Source organism: Anarrhichthys ocellatus, unplaced genomic scaffold, assembly GCF_004355925.1.
Source record: "Anarrhichthys ocellatus isolate YVR2014 unplaced genomic scaffold, GSC_Weel_1.0 scaffold45, whole genome shotgun sequence".
Classification (NCBI taxonomy): domain Eukaryota; kingdom Metazoa; phylum Chordata; class Actinopteri; order Perciformes; family Anarhichadidae; genus Anarrhichthys; species Anarrhichthys ocellatus.
Genome location: NW_022280075.1, coordinates 3,055,825 through 3,077,518, shown reverse-complemented (window position 1 = coordinate 3,077,518; position 21,694 = coordinate 3,055,825). Strand labels below are relative to the sequence as shown.

General features: G+C 42.0%; 1 protein-coding gene across 3 annotated transcripts in view; it reads right to left on the bottom strand.

The window, feature by feature from the left end:
• Nucleotides 1–21,694, bottom strand: part of zbtb16a (zinc finger and BTB domain containing 16a) — a 163,478-nt gene that overhangs the window by 48,107 nt on the left and 93,677 nt on the right. For all 3 annotated transcript variants that reach the window (XM_031868968.1, XM_031868966.1, XM_031868967.1), the window contains exon 4: nucleotides 6,389–6,475. In XM_031868968.1, the coding sequence (XP_031724828.1) occupies nucleotides 6,389–6,475 (87 nt within the window). The remainder of the gene's footprint in view (nucleotides 1–6,388; nucleotides 6,476–21,694) is intronic.

Here is a 21,694-nt window from a genome sequence, read left to right as displayed (position 1 = left end):
GTGTGTGTGTGTGTGTGTGTGTGTATCAGCAACATGTGTGTAGAACAGCCTTCCTTGGCTGGAAGAATATTTGCTTTGCTTATCGCCGCCCTAATGCTCACTGACAACTTAATAACATCACAATTAACTAAATGCTAAACAGATGCCAGTGCTGGACTAATGTGATTGAGACAATCGGCACTTTTGACGTGACCCCTGTGTAGTGCTGCCATTGGCCTAATTTGCTTGATTGACATGACTGGACTGTGTGTGTTTTGTGTGTGTGTTTGTATTTGAGGTAACTGATTGCAATGCCACCGGCGAACAATTTAAAAGGAACAAAAAGACGAGGGAGAAAAGAGGTAATGCAACTGAAAAGAGATCCTTTCTTCTGACCATTATAACCTTGTTGTATCCCCCCCCCCCCCCCCCCCTTTTCTCTTTTGCTTTTTCTGTCTCTCCTCTTATCCTCCCTCCCTTTCTGCCGCTCTCTCTCCAGCCAAACTATTTCTGGCTTGAGAAAAGAAAGTGTTTACTCTGCGGCAGAGGCCTGCTGGAATCACGCTGTGTTCCCACTGGCTAAACCCACTATTGCCACTCCATGGTTTGCATATTTTCCCTGTATTACAAGACTTTAAAAAAAGGACAGAGGGAGATAAAGAGAGTAAGAAAGAAAGAGAAAGGAGTGCGAGAGCTGCATCCCCCTCCTATTATATGTGGATTTTCTCTGGAATTGCCATGTGTGCGTGTACATGGAGATGATTCATGTATAAACAGGAACACCAGGAACAGTCGGACAACAAATTCTTCCAAGGCCTGTGGACTCCAAACTCATTCCTACGCGGGTCACATGGGAGATGCAGTCCCCGTCGTTTCCACTCGACAGCTCATGTTGAATAAGAGGCAACTGCTTGTACTGAATGTGGCCTTAGTTTGACGGGTGAATGTACAGATTTCAGTGAAAATTAAAAAGTGTGCACTTGTGGATACACACTTTGCAGTTATAGAGCCTGCAGAGCCTGTAAGATGCATGAATCACTGGTAGTGAAATCAGCATTTGTTTAAATCACCAGACAGACTAAAAAACAAACCAAGAGAAAGTAATTTCACTTCAATTTATTGCTTACTTTCTTTGCTTGTGAGCCACTGTCTCTTTGAGCATATTCTGACCTTTTGCTTCTTCTGCACCAAGCTACAGTTTAATCAAGTGGAATGTGAGTGTGGTGGGCTTTACCAATAAAATACAAGAGCTATAAATTATGGCGGGGACTAAAACAATCTAATGAAAAAAAGAAATGAGGATAGCTGGCAGAATGATAGAGATAAAGGGAGAATGAGAAAAAAACTGCAGAGCTCAGAGCTCAGAAGTGTCTTGTACAGCCCGACGGGGGAGAGGCTGTACTGGGAATGCAAATTGAAAATGACACATTGGAGTTGGCCGTGTTTAAATGAGCATAACAGTTTCCCAATATGACATTTTGGAGTGGGACAAAATCCACATTGAAACAGTTTTGAAAACAGTGAAGAGCTGATATCACAAAGAGGAAATGTCAGCAGTAACGGACAACTACAGCTTTCCTGTCAAAAAACGTTAACTTCTGTTTAAGTAACGTGTCCTTTACTAACGAAATGTTCCAAGATGTACAATACAGAATGCATTCGTGACTCTCCATATTAAACAATAACCAGCACCTTAAACTGTACTGCTCCGGTCAACAGCAGAACTCACATCATGAGACAAAAATATACAAGCTTCATTAATAGATAAAATCATCTTTTTCTGACCCATAAATTGAAAGTCAATCCTACAAATACAACGGCTAAGTTTGACTGAAAAAAACTGCTTTTGATAAAAGCCTGACCCATGTGCCACCATATGATCCCAGAAGATAAGGAGGGAATGCCCGTAAGGCATGTCAGGCATGTCATTTTGCATTTTCAACAAAAAACGTTTTAAAAAGTCTGAGCGTCCTGTCATGTTTTGGCATTTGAGAAAAATACATCACATGAAATCACATCTCCTCCTTCCTCCTCCCTAGAATTGCTATTCTACCTTTGAGGTAGATTGCCTACCAAACATCAAGATCCTATTTCTTTTAGATTCATCCTGGAAAAAATTGGATGAATGTCAGAAAAATCTGAATTCAGATAAGCAACAGATACAAGTTTTTTTTTTTCTCCATTCACAGAAATCCATGACATTCATAGTTTTCTCAACAGTATTTTAAAATAAAAATTGCGGTTTGCAGCGGTCTCATATCAGTATGCACATTACATTACATCCTGCTTCCTGCCAGTCACCTGACATCCACATGATGAAATGGAGGTCTCCACCAAGAAATCCTCCCTATAAGCATGTAGCTTTACATGTTTTGTTTGTCTGGAAGGCTGCTAACAGTGCAACGCTAGGACTTGAAGTAAATAGTCCAAGTCTGGAGGACATGGGACAGAGACAGTAGTAAATGGGCTACAACTCTTAATGAGAGCAGTGATTTTCTTTAAGAATGGGAGCTCCATGAAAGCCAGACAGACTGTTCTTTGCTTGCGAAAGCCCTGAGGCGAGTCCCAGTGTAGAGAGATTGTGGGACTGATGCCATGTCATCCAATTTGGAAAAATATACGACAGAAATTAGCCGTCAATAGATGTAACGCGACTGAATACAGGCATTCCTAGATTTATTTGTGTGTGTTATTTGCCACAGATGGCACAAGTTCAGTGGGTAAAAACAGCCCCCCCCCACACACACACACACACACACACACACACACACACACACGCGCGCGCGCGCAAAAGAGCTCGTCTATTAGGAATAACGACAGCTTCAGGAATGCCTCAGTGGCCTCCAAAACTATCCCGTGGTTTTGGATGAACACTCGCTATATTTCCCACCTACAGTTTGAAGGCTGTTGAATAACATACAGAGGTGTGTGCTAAACCAAGGGCAGCCCTGTTTAAAAGAAAGAGCGGACAGGCAAACTGAGAAAGACACAAGAGGTTGAGTCAGACTGCAGCTGATCAGGCCAACAGAGGAGATGCCACAATAGTTCCCATTCAAAGCAGCAAGAAACAGCCACAGTTTCAGAGGCCAAATATTGTCATCAGAGAACATTAGCCAAGGGCTGAAACGCTGCCAAGAGGCAGGCGGAGATCAAATCTGGCTTTGATGGCCAACAGTAACCCCAAGCTCCCACCACCCGCCCTCTCTGATGTTATGCATCTTGGGTACTGTACACACAGACATTTCGGTATAAATAATTCCATGTTTGTTAAGCTTTCTAGCTCAGACTGATTTAACACAGTACTGTCCAGTGGAGCTGCATTTGTATCAGATGTAGTTTCGTTTGTTTTGTCGACCTCTGTATTTTCTGCTGAGATAACATTATTTACATGTTCTACACACATATAAGAGGGCCATAGCTAAGAAAAAACAAGAATTTAAGTCTAAAACCCTGCCAAAATTACACCACATGGTACAAAAGCGTTGGACCAAATGAACAACTGTAACAATTGAGCTATTCTGAAAGCTTAAAGGCTTCGACAAGTAAAGGGTGCAAGGATATAAAAGGGACTAAACACAGAAAAGTCCAATCAAAATGGTTCATCCTGATATGACCATGACATTTTTCTGAAAATGTCTTTCCAATATGCCCATTAGATATAAATGATCCTGTATGATTGTTGACATTTTAGCCTGATAGTGGTGCCAGAGGAATAGCATGTATGAAATTAAGGATGTCATCCTCTGGGGAGCATGAATGTGTTTCAGTACCTTTTAACTGACACAAGATTCTGATATTTCATGTGTCAGGGTAGGTCACCAAAGTAACCAGAAATCAACCTTGGGGACCATGAAAATCCATAGCGAATTTATTGGTAACTTATCTGGCCAGTAGTTGAGATATGTTGTTCTGAACCAAAATGACAGAATTACTGAATTACTTGGGAGAAAATAAATTGGTTAGGTCCCAAAAAACTCTTGCGATGCATGTCAAAATGGGGCAAAAAATATCTATGACCCACAGACAGTTCCAATTTCCAAAATGTGATCTTCAAAATAGAATTCCTAGCAAGCCATGGCTGGAGAGATTGGCCCGTCAGGCGGGAAATTAACTGAATAGATACAAAATAGACTTACAGTAAAACCAGGAGGGCACTTTAGATTTCACGTTACACTTCATATTCTGATGACGTGTTGCATCAAAGCAGATTTGACAAATTTATATTAAGTCTGTGCAAAGTTCAGAGTGAGAGACAGAGAAAGGGAGTTGTTTGTTTACCTCTTTCAATCTCGTCTCATCAGTCACTCCCCTGCTGGAAAGAGACCAACCAGCCAAATGCGGTCAACCTTCAGCTCACTATTGATTTTGAGAGTCACTGTAGTGACAGCAATCAGTGAGTCCAATATTGGGGGATGTCATAATATAGGTGTACAGTAGCTTAAAGTGAACAGACGCAGATAAACTGAGAATCATATGGTGCAGTGAAAGTGCCTTGTCATATTTCACCAAAGCCCATTTTTCACACTGATCTCTCAGAGGGGCTCAACACATGGATGATTACTATACTATTACTGCTGCTGCGCCAGTTGTCTGGCAGGAAGACACGTCTGGCCCTGGCTGCGTTCACCGCCCCCCCGCCCCCCCAACCTCTACTATTCGTTCCAGACTGGAATGCCTATATTTAGAGTGCTCCTTTCCGCTGTTATGGCTGTTGGATCATTAGCCTCATTTAACCCTTCTTTACCTCCATAGAGCTGATTGGCTGAGGGCATGCCCCTCAGGAGTAACCCCCATATCCTGACTACACAGCCCTACCTTTCCCTCTCAAATGTTGGGGGGGGGGGCATGAGTGGATGCAAAGAAATAGTGGAGCCACGCAATGGGAGCTGCTACTGGGAGCCTAAGGGTCACGGCTTCAGATGAAGGACACTACACAAGATGATGATAATGATGATGATGATGATGTGTGGCTATTTTGGGGATCAGGTTCTGGCTTGAATGTGCCCTCTTTTCTCCCATCTCATTTTGTTTGACATGCTGGAGCTAAAGGATGACTATGTGGATCGGTTAGTGGTTGCCCCCATGACCTTTCCTCTGATGGGCCATAGTTTAAGAAAAAAAATCGAAATCTGCTGGTCAATAGGGCCATGGGAGTTATCACGCGTGTGCATGCTCCCCAGAGGATGAACTGTTTCCATTTTGGACACCCCATGGGCTTTCCTCCAGTGTCCTAAACTCTTCATGAAAACTATCAAACTAATGGCCTCCCTACCATTAGATTGACTGTGGACATTCATTGCAGCCAGATGATTAATTATATTGAACTTGCAGTTCCTGTGGCTTTTCTTATAGCACCACCCTATAGCAGAATTTACACTCTGCTCATAGTGTAGTAAAATGTAACAGGCTGACTACCAACATGTTTTAACAACACTGCTTAAGCATTACACAGTGTAATCAACACTGCACAATACAATTGACAGAGTATTCCAGTTCCACACTAACAATACTAAGTCTCCACTAGTATAGACTAATGTACCAGACTACTTACAAACTACCTATATCTGTAGTGTGTTACATTATGGGACAGTATTATCCATCAACATCCTATCAGCAGCAGTATGGGAGCATGTATACACAACTGAGAGGCAGCTCTTGATAGGTTATCATCTATTTTTAATCTGGAGAAACCAAGAGACTCACACACAAACGAAAGACTCCAACACAAACGCTTGCCCCAAGCACGCCATCTTGGTAACAAAGTGGTGGAAATCTGAAACAATCCTTTTCCCCCAAATTAAAGAGTTCATCACCAGTAGTGAAACTGTTCTGGGCCATCACACATCTGCTGAAGGGGGATTTACTTCTTCCTATTTACATCTTGGCACCTAGATCGTCCTCATCTTCCCATCTTCATAGCTGAGCACTGATAAACAACATCGGCCTGCCAAGTTCTCGGTTTGTTGATTACGGTTGGGTCTGTCTTGATTTAGGGCGAGTGGGACTAATCCAAGATGATGTGATCTATCTATCTGTCAATCCATGGCTCCAGTTAGCCAGAGAGGGCTGAGTGAGCCTCTGCACACCACCGCAACACAACATGCATGCTGTCTTGTGCAAATATAAAAACAAATTGGAAGTGTGAATGGAACCTGATGATTCAATGTGAATTCAATTTTTCTCAAATTCTCTCTGAATTTAATCTAATTACAGTACTTAGTTACTTAGACACTTTCTGGCCCACCAAAAATACGTGTATTAATTGAAATACGATATCTACAGCCTGTCAAACAAAGTGGAGCCTCTCTCTACAAATTCAACAAATGTAAACATGCAGATGTAGCAGAGTACATATATGTTTATGGCTATGGTTTCAAGATGATATGTCTGGCTATGTGTGTGTTCATACCGGTGTGGATCTGCCGATGAGCCTCCAGGGATTCCTGCGTTTGGAACTGGGCACCACACTGGTCACAAACTATGGCCTTCTCACCAGCTGCACAAAAACAAGAAACAAGAGCATGGAGGGTTATTACACATTCACAAACACGCAGCACATTTGGAAAAGCTGTATGAAAAGGAGAGAAAATAGGGCATCTTAAAGTTGAAGACAAAAATTCATTTCATGAAAAAATGAACTTGAAACTCTCTAGTTTAAGCTAAAGAATGCAACCATAACACACTCTGCAGAGTACCCATACTCCAATACTCCAAAATGTCTTGTTTTGAACACAACTTTTAAGACATGAAGTGAACTGAAAGGAAGTGTTTGGACTTGGGGACCTTTAGATAGAGTAGCTACAACAAAATCAGGAGTGACTCTTTAACAGAGAAAAAAATAAAATCAATAATAAAAAACAAAATGTTGTAATTTTCTACGCAATAATCTCACTCCCATCACTTGTTCCAGGTTTAAATTACATCTACAGTATGTACAGTATATTGACATGTTTTGCTGTCTGTATTATCTGAAGGCATAGGCTTTCATTGTGTGATCCTCTTTCACCTTTTAATATTAGATACATATTTTCCAGCATTTAATTGATTAATAGGCATATTGTAATGTACAACTTAGCCTACATTTAGCTTCATACTTTGATGAGTCAAACAATCTGCCATCAGATTGGTAAGAATCAGCTCCAAATATAAGAATATGTATGTATGAATATGCAAATAGTGGCAGGAGGTGTCATCTCTTGCCACTATTTGCTCAATGTAGGCTAATTTGCCAAAAAGTAATAGAACTAATCAGATCTTTTATTTCGACAGGTCATGCGACACACAGAGCAAGAATGCACATTATTCTCTCGCTCTACTCTTTTGCAAGTTTAATGTCTCTAACCTCCAAATCTATGGATATTTAAAACAAACACCCTTCATGCCAATATATACTTTAGACCCAAACGAACATGATTAGTGTGTGCACAAATTGTGTTGGCTTAATATGCAAGGATAATATGTTCCTGCTCTTGATTCAACGCCTTAAAAGTTATTGTTTAGTGCTCTCACACTTTTGTTGCACCACACTCTGTGTGTAGCCCTTGCGCTACTGTATGATCTGGATTGACATGTTCACCTTTATGAATGTGTACAACCTTGTACAACAACAAAAGGAGAGACAGGAGTCTGGTATGCACAAATACAGTACAGGGTTCTGCTGAAGGACACATCAGATCAGGCCCAGGCAAACGACTTTTTATGGCTTGGCAACAAGCACTGTACATGCCATACACATCACACATCAAATAGACACACGCACACACACACACACACTTAACATCTGGATATTGTGTGTGTTCAAAACATGGGTGGATGTGTGCGGGTGTGCGCGTCTGTTTCCAGTGCAAGCACAGAGCGATCTCTCCCGACCAGACCTTGATTTGTTCTTGGCACGTCCTCCTGGGTTACGACACCTCCAGAGAGAGAACGAGAACACAATGAAAACAGGAAGCCAATTCTTAGATGACAGGGAAAAAAAAGTCAGGGAGAGATGGCTTGTTTGGTTTTGCAACCGCAGTGACATTAGGGAACGGCCTGTACTGTAATAAGCCCTACCAAAAGGAGAAATGACCCAGACCGTACATGACAGAGTGTGCCTGCCAGTAGAGCTCTTATGCAACAAGTTATGCAAAAGATGGTAGGCTGCACAAGTGAGCGTGACTAGATCATAAGTCACTGCAATGCAACCTTTAAAACCAGCACACCTTAGATTCGTCTGTGATATCACACGATTTATTTCCATTTAACAGCTTTAGACTCAATAGAACTGAGCTGGTGAGCAATGTCCTTTTTAATTGGCTGCATATTCAAGAGGCATAATTTGTAGTGTGAGCGTATGGCGTGCCAGTGTCAAATGCACAGATGAGCATATGGTGGAATTAGCTGGCAAAAGCAGCCACTTAACCTTTGGAGAACAAGACATGTAGTGGAGATGTAGACAGAATCCCCCAACACACCCACTGATGTCCCTAATTTGCATTAATCACATAGCCCCTCTGTTGCTTCTTTAACTCCCTGATTCATCATTGTTGGATAAACTGTAATTATCATTTTTTTTTTTACATGCTGCTGTTGCTCTGCTAAACTGCATGGGACTCCTTCCATCATATTGATTTGAGCTCATTGATTGCCCTTGCACGGGCAATTGTATGACTATTCAAGTGCAATCCACTCCATCATGTGGTACTCAGACTGTTAGTGCTCAATACACATTCATGTTTTACTTCAGATATGCTTTTTTTTTTTTAAAAGCCCATATTGGGTTTTTAGCTCATTAATTCCTGTCATCTATGAAAATCAATCTGCAATTACTTGAAACTTGAAAATAAGCAGTCAGAAGTAAGTTTCATGTCAAGCAAGTTTCAAATGACTATTTTCCCTTCCTTTATTGCCAACCACTGAGGTGCCCCTGAGCAAGGTACTTAACCCAGCTGCCCCAGGTGGGCTCCTCAGTGGCCAACAGATCAGACTGTGATTGTACTGGGCTGCTTCCAGGTGTGAATGTTCCTGGAAAAGAACATTTATGCTCAGAAGATCTACTCTGGTTAAAACAACTACAACAAATGGACACCAATGGCTGCCTGGAAGGTAAGGAACAACACATTCACAACTATGGTTTGCACTATTGTAAAATACAGTATATGTGATTTGTAGTAAAGCAGCTGATGCCTGATACAAGTGATGCCTCACAGACAGTGGTGCAACACCATAACCAGTCTTCTGGGGGGGCCAAGGCGCGTGTGCTATAAGGGCCAGGGCTAGGATTTTAGTGCAGGGCATGCCCCTGCTTGTGGCACAAGGACATAAATTGTCAGGAAATGTCTGCATGGTGCCTTGCTTCAAGGAGAATGGAGTTGTGTGGGGTCACCGTGGGGCAAATGGGGGAGGAACCCAGGGTACACATAGCCAGGCAGCCACCCAGCCAGATGCCCGTCACTCTAGTTAGCCAACTAAGTGCTAACAGGGGGCCCTCCGCTTGGTAACAGCCGCCATCAGCCATTTTCACTGCCAAATTAAAGTGATAAATCTTGAGGCCCCTTTGATCGCAGGAGGGTGAACTTGTTAGTTAGGAGACACGGGGTAACCAGGACAGGGGACACACACACTAGACATCAGCTGTAACTCTTGTCTCACGTGTGTTTTAATAATCCCTGAACATTTAAACTGCAGTCAACTCAGGGGCCCACACAAAATGACACTGTAGAATCTAAAAGGCACTTTATTTCAACATTGAAATAAACCTGATCTTTAATTTGATTCAGTGAAATTTTCCTTTGCAAAAAACAAAGATTAAATATCGGGACATCAGGAACCACAGGTATGAATGAAGGCTCAAAAGATAAAGTGAAGTAAAAAAAACTGAACAATCACAAAAAAAAAGACCAAATAGCAACAACAAGGAATCTCCAAATGGTAGTCTACTCTGTTAGTGGGGAGTCCTGTGTCACATTGCCACAGATTGAGCCCTAAACTGACATAATAAAAGTTGCACAACCCATGCTGAGTTAGTGTGTGTGTGTGTGTGTGTGTGTGTGCATGTTGGGAGGTGGGGATGGGGTGGTGATCAGGTGCCACATGCCACTGAAGCCGCTTCCCTTTTCGCTTCCCTCTCTGAAATATTGCACAACTGTTGTTGCAGTGCAGGGTGGCTCAGTTATTTCATAAAGGGCTGTAAACGAGAACAAGGCTCCCTGCCAATCAAGTAAACTTCCTGCAAAGCCTTGCAGCAAAGAGCAATATAATCGCCCCGTAGATACTGTAAACATGATCTGTCTTCATTCACATGGTACCACATTGTTAACTTCTTAAAAGCACCAACCCCTCAGTTTGTTGTGCTGATTTTTGAAGTTGGATTAGTTAGTGCTGCTGTTGATGCCAGATTCGACTGTAGCTGTAAGTGTATGCCAAGTAGTAAAAGCTTCACATCCGGTGGCTTTGCTTCCTGAAAGGGCAACTTGTACAATTTTACATCAACATTTTTTTTAGGTATTACAGTAGTGTTGTTCTTCTTTTAAGTGGGCTTAGTTTTTTGCTGAAGTTAACATAGCAAGCAGGCCCTGCCAAGTATATGGAAATGAGCTTTTCAAGTTATCAGAGTCTAAAATCACAAGTAACGCAGCCAAGAAAACAATGGCTTGAGTCAGCCTGCTGCAACTATGTAACATGTGTCCCCATCCCATGCTAAAACAACGTCACAATGCTATCATTGACATTTTTGTTCGACTTGTAAATCTCTTTGTTACTCTGTGCTCTATAAATAAAACCGGTGACTACTAGTTGACTCTAGGTACTCGCACCACTTCCTTGGCATTAAGCAAGAGTGTTTCACTTGAAGTTAGCTTCCCTTAACACAGGCAACATTTCACCACGTAGACGTGATGAGGTTTGTGGATTAGCCCACTGAGCGGGCCTCACGGGAAAGTGATGGCGCATTCCCTGGCCTGTAATTTCCCCTGACATACTAAGTGCTCATTCTCCCATTTCCCTAAATAATGTGGTGTGCAATGGTGCATTGTCCTATTTGCTGTTACACTCATTGCATGTGTGCATGGAATCTGAATGTGAAAATGCAAACCATCGTCAGCGTTGTAACGCAGAGACGGGGACCAGGGGTAAAAAGTAACCTCAGTGCCCATTTGGGGGTTTGAGGGTGTGATAAGTGTGTTTGGGTGCAACAACACCCACAGTATCACCACTCACATCACCCAGCTCGGCTATGTGATCTCATAATGACGCCATTCAGAAGCTCTCCTCGTTCAAAAGAACATGTCAGACACAGAGAAAGGCCCTGTTTGTTTGGGGTGATAGTCCTGCTCGTCTGTGCCTCCTGCGGAAGACTAAATATTTTTTTTTGTGACAGTGTGCTCACACTCACAGACTTGACACTTGTTGTTCCAACCTACTTTCTTTCTCAGGTAGAGCATCTATGCTAAGTTCGCAACAGATGTCCCCCCTTGGGGAGTGCAGTCTAAACAGAATCTTTTATCAAAGACAATCGCAGAATTAAACATGAGAGTTAGAGAGCCTGTCTTTGCTCAAAGCGACACACAAAAAGTAGGCCACCATGTTGATAGGAGGCATTTCAAACATTTCATCCTGCACAGGAGATAAAGAAAAACTTCTGTTTCCTCTTTAACCACTGCTGGTCATTTTATAGTCTGATGATGCTGTCAATCTTCCCATTAAATGATCTTGTTTTGCCAGCTAAACATGCATTATCAGCAAAGTCATGCAAATACCTTCCGTTTACTGCAAAATAGTCATCAAAATCAGTTGTCAAATGGTCTCACATGCCCAGTTGCATGAGATGGCATGACACTACTTAGCATCCATTACACACTAAAAACAAAAGCCTAAGAGCTTCCACATTGAGGAAAGGTTCAACAACAGAGCTCCACTGTTCCAAGAGAATAAGTCTGCTGTAATACATGAAACGCTGAATTTAACATGGTCAACAGCTCTGGTGCGTACAAAATAAAATGCCAACTGTCTTTATTTCTATACTGTAGTCCACCCTAGGGAATTTATCTTTACTTTCTTATAATAAAATGCATCATCACCATTTGGTGACGATCAGCTGATCTGGTCAGAATGTTGGGGATCAACCAAGATGCTAAGTTTACTCTCTTGTGGACTGAAGCTTGATCATACAGTAAACTGTCACAGTGGCTGCAACACGCTGACAACAAAATAAGTTTGCTAAAGATCATTTATATATCTTGAATGAGTTTTGTATTTAGCATAAAAAGGCTTGAAATGTATCGAGCTTAAGGAATGCAAAGTTTTACTGAGGATCTGTGATGAGAATTTGGGCAAAGTGTCCACCAAGAGTTAAGTCGAACATTAAAAAACAAGTCGTGGATGACTGAAATTCTGATTGCATGGGCGGCTGGAAAGGTTAACTTGACGTGAGAAAGCTTCAGTTCAGTTTGTTTTCCACTCCAATTCCTGTGCAGCCTCGGTTCTAGCAGGGCAGGACACAGTTTACTGTATTGCCAGATATTTCTGGAGGAAGTGGCTGAACGATCTGTTCTCAGGAGTCAGGGAGGCTGAATGGGAAATTAAATTACAGGGTATCTGTCGATGGCCGACCAATATCACACTCAGTGGTTTTTAAGAGTGTAAACAGGGCAGGAGAGAGAGAGGCAGACAGACAGATTAGGGAGAGAGAACGTACGTGTGTGTGTGTGTGTGTGTGTGTGTGTGTGTGTGAGACGGAGGGAGGGAGGCAGACAAGCGCAGTCACCAACAAAAACATAGCCTGGCTGTTCACTGAGCCTACATAAATGGCTTACGTAAGACAGTACTCTCAGTACCAAAAAACTGCAAAAAATCCATAAACACACACACAGACAGACACGCATCCCCCCCCCTACTCCTCCCGAGCACATTCACACACATGTGGGTTTCACTACATCTACGAGGACTTCTATTCATTCTCATAACCATGAAAAATAACTTCCACTGTCACCACCACACTCATGTAAAGATTTATCTTTACCCTAAAACGTTAAGCAATGGGCAAAATTACATTAAAAGCATGAAAAAGATTTATATTCCCAGCATCTAAAACTCAATCTGGTTCATATACAAATAGCAAAACAAGTACACACACAGACGCAGTATGCTGTCAGAACAATGAGTACAGACATCTCTCTCTCTCTCTCTCTCTCTCTCTCCCCCCCCCCCCCCCTCTACCTTCAGGGTTATAACGAGTGGTGCTGTACAGTTTTATTTACACCAGCCTCTTATCAGTGGTACAGCAGCACAGAGACTGCCAGTTGGAGAGGACAGGCCACGGTACTGCCTGTACCCTGTAGTGGAGTAGGTGTGTACCGCCATGCTCCCAGCACGTTTTTATCAAGGCTCAGAGAAGACTGGGTCTGCGCCAGGCTGCTTCACAGAATAATAAAACACACACACACACACAGGTTGAGTTTGCAATAAGTCACCGCAACTACAGGCACATTATTACACAAGTCTTGCAGCACAATCAAGAGGGTTTCCATTTAGGGATGTAATGGGGTAAATCCACCTTCAGTCATTTAACCACCTTTTTATATGCAGGAATCGAGTTTTTAGCAAATGCATTTTTAGCTGACATAAATCTTAATGTGTACCAGGAAGCATGTGACAGATGGCAACATGCAGGAGGTGGCTTAGATCAACATATGACGCGATCACGACAGAATTCTCATAATATATCTTGGAAAATATAGATTTCTTAATATAACAGGGAAAATTAGCCATCTAAAGAAAGTCAATTTACACAATGTTTAAATATCTGTTGATATACATGAAAATAAAGCAGCAAAGAATAATTTATCTGAAAAGTTTACCATGGACAAATGCTTTTTGGTTGTCTGTTTGTAGCCAATGCAATTATCCGACTTTTTAATTATACTTTTTTATCCTGAAAGCAATAGGTCCACCAGGAATGTTAACATCTAGGCGTCTAGAGGTTTAGGCTATTGCTACAAGCAATAGCGAACCCTAACCTACCACTACAACGCAACAGATACGGCCTCATTTTAATCTATGCAGTTCACTGTGTAGCGCTTCATATTGACCATTTAACCCCAATATATGTGCTGAAATAATTGTACCTGTGTATACCTATGCGCGTGCAAAAGTGGATAAACTTGTGTGTGCATGAACGTGTGGTGCACCCGAGTGTCCCCGTTTGCCGGATTCAAAACACGGTTATACATACTGTAGCTCTGTTTTACCAACATAAGAAGACACGTTTGTATTCAGTGCTTGGTTCAGTTTGTCATGCACGAAGCAATAGTTTACATACACACTTACATGCAATTGTCCTACTTAGGAGTGTAAATCAAGAGAGGAACAATTTGTAATCGGTATCAGAAACAAGAGAATGAAGCTGATGTTGATCACTTGAGGCCCACTGACCTGTTAAGAGTAGCGAGGAGTCTGCAGTCAATGATAAACAGTTAACAAAACATGTTGATGTTTTCAAAAAGTGGGAAGAATGAGAGCACAATACATATAAGGCTGATGCATCCAGTTGTATGTTAGATGCCGTGGACAGATAAACAGACGCACATGTGCACAAACACACACGACTGAATACATAATCTCCTGGCGGAGATAACAAAGTAGCTGAATAGGATTTGTTAAACGTTTTCTTTTTTTTTTTTTTTTTAAAGATGGCCACCATGTGAGTAACATAACTGATTTAGCCTTGGTTGATCTAAGCGCTACAGATGTCAATAGAAATGGATGGGAACGGAGGAGGCAGCAGCATTTTACTAGAAAAAGAACCTCACAGGACAATTACAACCAAAGTGTACTATAGGCAGACAAAAAGTAGCTGCACATGAAACACAGATAATGTATTATGTAGATGATATTGCCGTATCTATAAAACACGCGCTGGTTCTAACAAATGTCGGTCAGACACAGACTCACAACAAGCAGAAATGACTTTATGGTGTGAGCATGCACAGCGCCGTAGATAAGAGGACATAATCTTGCCGTTCTGTGAGGGAGGGGGGGGGGTAGACAAGCCATCAAAAGCACAGGAACATGTTTGCCCCCGATGATATTGTTATCGACGGAGAGGAAAAAGAAATCAAAGAGAAGTGAGAGAGCACGCGGAAGAGGGAGAGAGAGAAAAATGAGGAAACAGATGAAGACAGAGAATATTCAGGTCGCATTTGACAGCTTTACGGTCTGTTGCGCCGAATGGGATGTCTGGGGACGTGGCAAAGCAGACAAATATTGACTTGCAGAGCGTTCGCGCGCGCGCGCGCACACACACACACACACACACACACACACACACACACACACACACACGCACACACACACACGCATACACACACACACACACACACACACGCACACACACACACGCACACACACACGCACACACACGCACACACACACGCACGCACACACACGCGCACACACAGAGCGAGCGAGAGCGGGAAAACACACAATACACTTCCACACGAAGCCTCTAAATTTAGCCCCCCCACTTCAAAATGGATGAGCTCACATTGCAACATCAGTCACTCTTGTTTTTTGCCCAGCTCAGCCTCTTAATCCATTTTGCCTGCAAACCAATTTGTTTGTCCAGTAGGTCACGGACAGTTTCCTGACCTGACTGTTCCCTGTTCTTTTGAACTGTTTATTTCTCCCTCTCCTTTGCCTTACTTTCTCTGAACGACAAAGCCATTTCCAGAGCTTCTGCCCCCTGGGAGATCGAGGGAATCTCAGTCCACACATCCCACCTCCTCCTCCATTCCCTTCCTCTCGTCTACCTCTCTCTCTCTCTCCTGTCCTCCTTACTTTCAAAGTGTCTTGACGTCAGAGAAACCTGGTTTTAAGTGTACACTGACACGAATGGACACAAACACACATGCATCATGTAAAACCATTTCGTTGGCTTCCTAACCCGCCATAACTTCTTGTTTTTTAAGATAAGTACAATCAGATTACTGTAATGGGGCATTAGGTATCATGAGGCTTTGGAGACAACTGGTGAAATAAAGATAACAGTGTCTTATCATCTCTCAAAACAAATGTTTATCAGAGACCTTATCGTGATGTGACTTTAAAAAAAAGGTCCAGTTTAATGTCTGCTGGAGTAATGGATTAATTGCCATGACAGTTTTTGCAGATATTAATCGTCCCCAGAGGATAAATACTAATAAATTTGGTCCCTTAACTTTCCCTCTAGTGACTCCATAAGGTTGACATTTTTGGTTTTGAGGTAAATGTCTTGAATCTCTTTGATCGATTAAGATATTTACCAAATATATTCATGTTTTACAGAGGATAAATTGTAATAATTGATGATTCAATGACTTTCATCTAGTACCATCATCAGGTCATTATAAGTTTAATTTGGCCATCTTTTCAACCAAAAACATTGTACTGACTGCAGAGAAACCAGGTCATGGGGACACTATCCAGTTTAAGGAAAAGTGTATTGTTGACCGATGGCTTTTGTTTGCGATTCTCCATGGTCAGTGACATGAAACTGTCAAGCAGTCGCCTCCCTTTGTCTGTAAAATGAAAACGGTAAATACAATGCTATCATAACTACTAGGAATGACGGCGATATAAAGAAAATGAGGTTGTAAAACACAACCATATATGCCCTGCCTAGCTGTCCAGTAACAGCAATTACCCTGCCGTTGCCAGACGCTCACCAAGTGTTTCAAAACTCCCCCACGCTGTCCAAACCCTGGCCTCCCCTCCTCCCTGGTTGCCCCTAGAGGTGAAAGGTGCCATGTGTTTTCAGCTTTGCTTTCACCCCCCCTCCCCGTTTTCAAAAAGAGATGAGAAAATGAGGCTTTGACATGTATCCGTGTGCTCCTGCAGGCCACAGACTCAAGGATATCTTCAGGGCCCTTGCTGGATGTGTGTATTTGTGTGTGCATGTGGGTATATGGATGTGTGTGAAGAAGTGCAAGGAAGGAAACAAGAGCTGGATGCATAGAGGCACCACCCGGGGCTCTCCTGGTGTGAAGAGGCAGGAAGTAAGTTAGGCTGCTCTAAAACGCCAAAGTGGACCATTTCTCACAAGCCTCTGGGCCTAGTATTAATAGATCCTGGTTAGACAGGGGTGGGTGGGCTTCTGGTGAAATATACATCGACATGCGTGACCTGCTGCAGTTTGAGTCTACCAAAGTCTATTAAAAAAGGCCTCGATCAGATTAAGCTAAACTTTAGATTAACCTGATTTTCAGTCTAGATAAATAAATAAATGAATCTAAATAAATTAAATGGGTGCTTGGGAATGCAGTGTGCAAGTTGTAGCTTTGAAGACCCAGAAATAATCTAAAGTGACAATGGGAAAATGCACACAGTACTCCAGTTTACCAACCAAAGCTTGTGATGCAACACTTAACAGTATGAACTACTCAGAAGGAATTCAAGCTGGCAATGACAGTGCAGAGAGCGTTTGGTAGCCAAAATATGAGTTACTTTTAAAACATGAGATGGACTGCAAGTGAAATGTAAACAGTAAGACGATGTGGTTGTGCAAGTTGAGTTTTTTTCTACAACCAAAGAGCTTTAGTTGCTTGAATGCAGTGGCTTTGCACTTTCAAAATTTGTCTGACAAGGAACTGTGACAGTTACAACACATCCTCCAACCTAAATAGAAAAATCTGCAACTCATTGCAGACAGCGATGGCATGACAGGACTGTACATGCGAACATAATAGGCTGCATCTGGGCTACCTTTGGGTGTTCAGTAAACAATTAAAGAGTGCTCCACCTATTTAGCATTGCAACTCTATAACCTTTTCCACTAAAGATTGATAGTTTAGGAAAAAAAACAACATTTTGTAGTAGAAACAAAGTTTATTTTTTATATTTTTTACCCGTTAGTTCAGTTGGCAATTTGGCTAACTTAGCCTCAAGCAGAGATAGAGCTCTGATTAAGTGACATCACTTGAGTCAGCGTTAGCAGTTTATCAGATTTTGTGCAGCTCCCTCTTGAGCCACAAAAGGGTTTATGCAACTTTTCCCAAATAAACTTTCCAGGACTTCTAAAGAGCCTTTGATGTATAAATTCAGCGGAGTTCCCCTTCAGTGCACACATTTTGATTTCACTTTTGAGTATAAGTTATCATGCAGCAATTATGAATGACATCAGTTACCATACCTGTTATCAGCATTGAACCTGGAGGTCAGAGTGCTCTAAACGACCTGCCATTCAGTCCGAGATCAATCTATTGAGCAACTAGTAATACAGTGGGGCAGTAAGTTAATATGTAATCTGCTCACAGAAGAGCAACCACAAGAATGACAAACATGATATGAGAGTGCATTCTGCGTCTGACTGACAACAGCATTTTCAGATAACGCTGTTAAGAAGTCAAGTGAGGTCACAGTGTTTTCAACAGTATTATCTCCAAAGTGTGGTGGTAAAAGCTGCTGCAACATCTTTCAAACCCTGACATTTGTATCCTGTTTTATTTGAATTCTTCTTGGGGAGCTCATATCTAAGCTTTGTTTGTTTCTTCATCAGCTAGGGAATGTTCCCGTTTCTACTGACTAAAAAAAAACAAGCTCCTTTACTCACAAGTAGTTTTCCAAAACAATTTGACACGAAACAGAACCCTCTTGAAACACACCCCTCAAATAATCACACAGCAGTTCTGGATCCGTACTGCAATGCACACTGTGTTGACGAAGTGTTAGCAGTAAACACATTTTTAAGAAATGCTTGGAAAAGATTGATATTTGCAGAGCGTAGCATGCTCTGCATAATAATATGAATAAAGCCCTGCTAGTGGCACCTTAAGAGAGCAATGTTCATTCCAACAGAACAAACATTAGTGAACAATTTTACTATTCAAGCATTAGAGGTAAGACCAAGGAGTCACCACATTCAAGAGGGTTTATCATCTTGAGAACATGAATGTGCCCAGTAAATTACATACGAAATGTGCCTGATAACTTTTGAGATACCTCATCATGAACTCATATAATCCAAAAGATCCTCTAAACTTAACAACAATACAGGTCATTTGTCATGGTTTTCCAATACGAACCATGAAAAGTTTCTGATCTGGTGTCCCTATCGTCAGATGACAACAAAATAGGTGGTTTGGTTGTGCCTTTCACAAACCGCATATAATTCATATGAGAGTTTTCTTATATATCACATCTGTGGTTAAGGATCGGTTAAGTTTAGGCAGCTTAAACTACTTGGTTTAGTCCAGGAAAAGACTGTGGTCGTGTTTTAAATAAACCAACGTTGACTTGTGGTAGGAAAACAGACTGGAAGACACCCAACCGTCCCCCCGAGCTCTGTCACGCTACATCGAGCATTACTTTCATGGCCACAAGAGGTCGCTTGTCAGGACCAGGACTTTGTTTTTGACCAAAGAACAAGTGTTGTCTTTTTTAGGAGGAGGGCCATCTTGCTTCATCCTCTGGGGACCAAGAATATCCATACCCGATTATATTATAAGCTATTGACAAACCTAGCCCTGGAACAAAGTGTTGGACAGACACACATCTTCAGCTTAAGGCCACACTGCAAGCAAGGCAGAATGCTGAATTTCCGTACAATGTTGGCTTTATTCTACGTGTGCTGGGAAGAGAGACGGACAGACATGAGACTCTGACCAGCAGTTGAACCCTTACCCCTGTGACCAAAGACTGTTGCCCAGCCAGCTGCTAGCCAGCAATTGACATCCTCTTTACAGTGTTGTAAATTCATTTACAGTTCAAGAGGGGAAGGGATGTGATGGCTGCTGGATCGGAGCAGGAAAACTCATTTTTGCTGTTGTTTGCTGCCTCGGGGGGTGCAGGTGGTGGGCTGAGGTTTAAGGTGGTTGCACCAAATCGTGACACAGAAGTAATGCTCATCGTCCTTTTTATTTATTTTTATCTGCAGTAGCAGGTGAAAAAAAGACTGCAAATGAGTGCTTGAGAATGAAACCAAATCCAAAAGTCAAGGAAGTCCATGGAAATGTTACCAGTGTAACAGGAGACACAGAGGTCCTGCTCATTAAAAACCTGCATGGTGGACACAGTGCAAACACCAAATTTCATGTTAGCGTAAGCATTCTTGTCAGATGCTTAGGTAACTATTGTCTACTGCATTATACAACCTTTCACTGTCCTTCTGTCCACTCATCTCCCTCTGCCTTCGTTCTCTTTTTTTGTATACAGTGAACCAAAATGTGCCACATGAGCTGAGAAATCATGGCAGGAGTTTGTGGATGCCCCCACTATACACACTCTCCCTCCCTTTTCCCCAGGTCAATAACCTGTAAAGACTTTGTGTTTAGGGCCCATTATTTCCTGCTTTCAAGTCACACATTGTCAAAGGCAATGCCGAGTTTATTAAGGCAGGGGTCTCAGGGCCTGAGTGAAAAGCAGGGAATACCGTGATCACCTGGGTAGTTAAACTGTGACAAAGAAAAAAGGAGGGAAACGTGTGAACTGGCAGAGAAATACTCTGAATTCTAAACTGGAAGTTGTCAGGAATTTAATACCTTTGGTGCAAAATCTGGAAACACTGCGACATAAAAGAAGTGTGAACTTTTTTTCTGAAATCATCAGTTAAGTGTCCCTACTGTGTCTGCATGTTCCCATGTCAAGGTGTGAAGATACGTTATAGATACAATGACCAAAAACACAACTAGAACATTGTTCAACTTTTGTTGATGGGAGTCAGTTCAACTCAGGAAAGAGGCCAAGCTGAGCCAACAGAAACAACAGGGGGCATGGCTGAGAGTGCAGATGATAGGATATCCAAACGGCTAAACAACAGGAAATGCTTGAAACATGCATTTTTGTTTTTTTACTGCACTCAGGTGCATTGATTTACATACTTGTTTATTTTGTTTGATACCAAAATCCTTTCTTCCATCCTATTAAATCTTCCACATAAAACATAATAAGAGCAGACTTCAAACGGGCAAATCGGATCAATTAGGGAAATCTCCCAACAAGAGCTATTTAGGAGAATAAACTTACCTCAAATACCACGGAACATGTAGTCGTCAAGCCTGTGCTATCTGCCAAATGACACCATACAGAGGTTACTAACTCTTTTTCATTAAGTCATCTGTTTTTCTGCAAATGGGGTGTCAGAGTGAGGATATTATTTGAGGGTAAAGTCAGATAAAGATGAGGAAAATCCCCCTATGTTCAGATTCTGTCCAGACCCTCAGCAGAGATGACATTGAGATCCAATTAGTTATCATTTATGAGAGCCTGTGCTCAGCTTTCTCGCTGCCTTCATCAGCTGCTTTCATTTTGAGCTACAATAAAGTTGAGATACATTGCTCAAGGCATGCATACTGCATAATGCATGGACACACACAGTCCTAAATAAAGAACAGACAAGGAGAAACGGATGTCCACGCATTGTTAACTGGAGTAAAAAGTCAGAATTCTAAGGTATTGAATATTGTTATTAACCAAATTTGAAATGGGTTTCTTCAGAAAGTTTGGTCATTATATACCTGAAAGCCAGTTAAAAAATAAAATAAAAAATGTGTTCGTAATTTCCCTCTTTTGCCGGCCCTCTTCTTCCTTCAGACCCATCCCTTTCTGCACGCGTCTCCTCACAGCTCTGGATATAGATACAGCAGAAGTGATACTGTAGAGGCAATGACAGCTCTTGGCAGGCAGCCAAAAGTAGGGAAGTATGTCTGTGTGTGTGTTTAGAGGTGGTGGTGGTGGTGGTTGGGGGGGGGGGGGGGGGGGGGGG